The sequence below is a fragment of the Penaeus monodon genome, chromosome 29 (assembly GCF_015228065.2).
Source record: "Penaeus monodon isolate SGIC_2016 chromosome 29, NSTDA_Pmon_1, whole genome shotgun sequence".
NCBI lineage: Eukaryota > Metazoa > Arthropoda > Malacostraca > Decapoda > Penaeidae > Penaeus > Penaeus monodon.
In genome coordinates, this window is record NC_051414.1 from 31048777 (window position 1) to 31050019 (window position 1243).

Below are 1243 nucleotides of genomic sequence, written 5' to 3' on the forward strand. Positions count from 1 at the left end.
GAGGTGTTTCTCTTCCTTCATCTAAAAGTAAGATTTTTTTTTTATAGTGTTAACAGCTACAATATGAAATAATAAAAAAAAGTGAGAGAATGGGAAAAGAACCTAACCTTAATTCACATGTAGCCCCTACCATGCTTGATGTGAATATATTAAAACCTGATACAACCTCTTCTGACATTGGCCCTACAAGATGACATTCACTAATCCACTCACACTTAGGAATCAATTATCCTGATGACACAATTCTGAAAATGACACAAAGAGCAACCCTCTTTCAGCCTTCTGATAATAAAAATTGATTGCTTTACCTAATGTCTAAAGAGGTACAATCCTTGAACTTTCAGTGTGACCTTTACTGAAACGGACCTCACTACAATATCTCGCTCCTAATCACAGGTGTACTATCCCATTACCAAGTTGAGTGAATTATCAAAAAGTAGATGAAAGAGATAGAATACGGAAAGAGTGAGAAAGACCAAAAGAGAGAGAATACCAGTCTTATCCATAGTTTCAGCCTCTACCTATTTATTAATTTTCTTGTATTTTTTCTGCTGCCATTGGGAGGTAGGGAGTGAGTGAGTAATTCTGCTTCTGTTTGGTACATCCCCATCACTCACACTACATATCATTCCTCCAAGTGCCCATCTTTATCATCCAAGGGATTGATTTATGTCTACCCTAAGGGTTAACACAAAAATGTCCTGTTCCTGTACATAGTGATACCTAGAGAGCTGCTGCCTACAGGCAAAAGGAAAATTGAATTAATTGCTAACATCTGCATGTAAAAAAGGACTGCATTACCACTCATAAGCTTCTTTGTAGAAAGAACAATGAATGTGTTCTTATTTTTAATAATATCAGGTAAAGATCAAATCAAAAAGACAAAGAATAACTGCCTCAATATATTCTTTAATGTTCAGTCTTGGTAGCACTTTCATATTCTTAAGCTAGCTTGCTTGAACTATGATGAGGAATTTGATAGACAGTCCTTGCTCACTCCTTCCAATTTTATACATACAGGACCTATTTCCCTCTATAAAGTTCCTTATTTTAGTCAGATGCCAGTACATTTGTGCCTCCTGGAACGATTAATGGGGCCCCTCAAGAGTCTCTTGATTCTCACTAAGTTTTGCTTTTATTATTTTCTTTCAATTCTAGCTACATTCTATAATGGCAAAATTTGAGGAAAGGATCTTGGCAACACATTCCCTTGGCCTGAAAATAAAAAAGATCATGGGAATAA

General features: G+C 35.9%; 1 protein-coding gene across 1 annotated transcript in view; it reads right to left on the reverse strand.

Moving 5' to 3' along the window:
- The window catches only part of LOC119591670 (protein SREK1IP1-like), a gene marked incomplete at its 3' end in the record, with an annotated part of 13977 nt that overhangs the window by 163 nt on the left and 12571 nt on the right, over window positions 1-1243 (reverse strand). Inside the window, 1 exon segment of the mRNA XM_037940421.1 lies at window positions 1-21. Within this exon segment, the coding sequence (XP_037796349.1) occupies window positions 1-21 (21 nt within the window).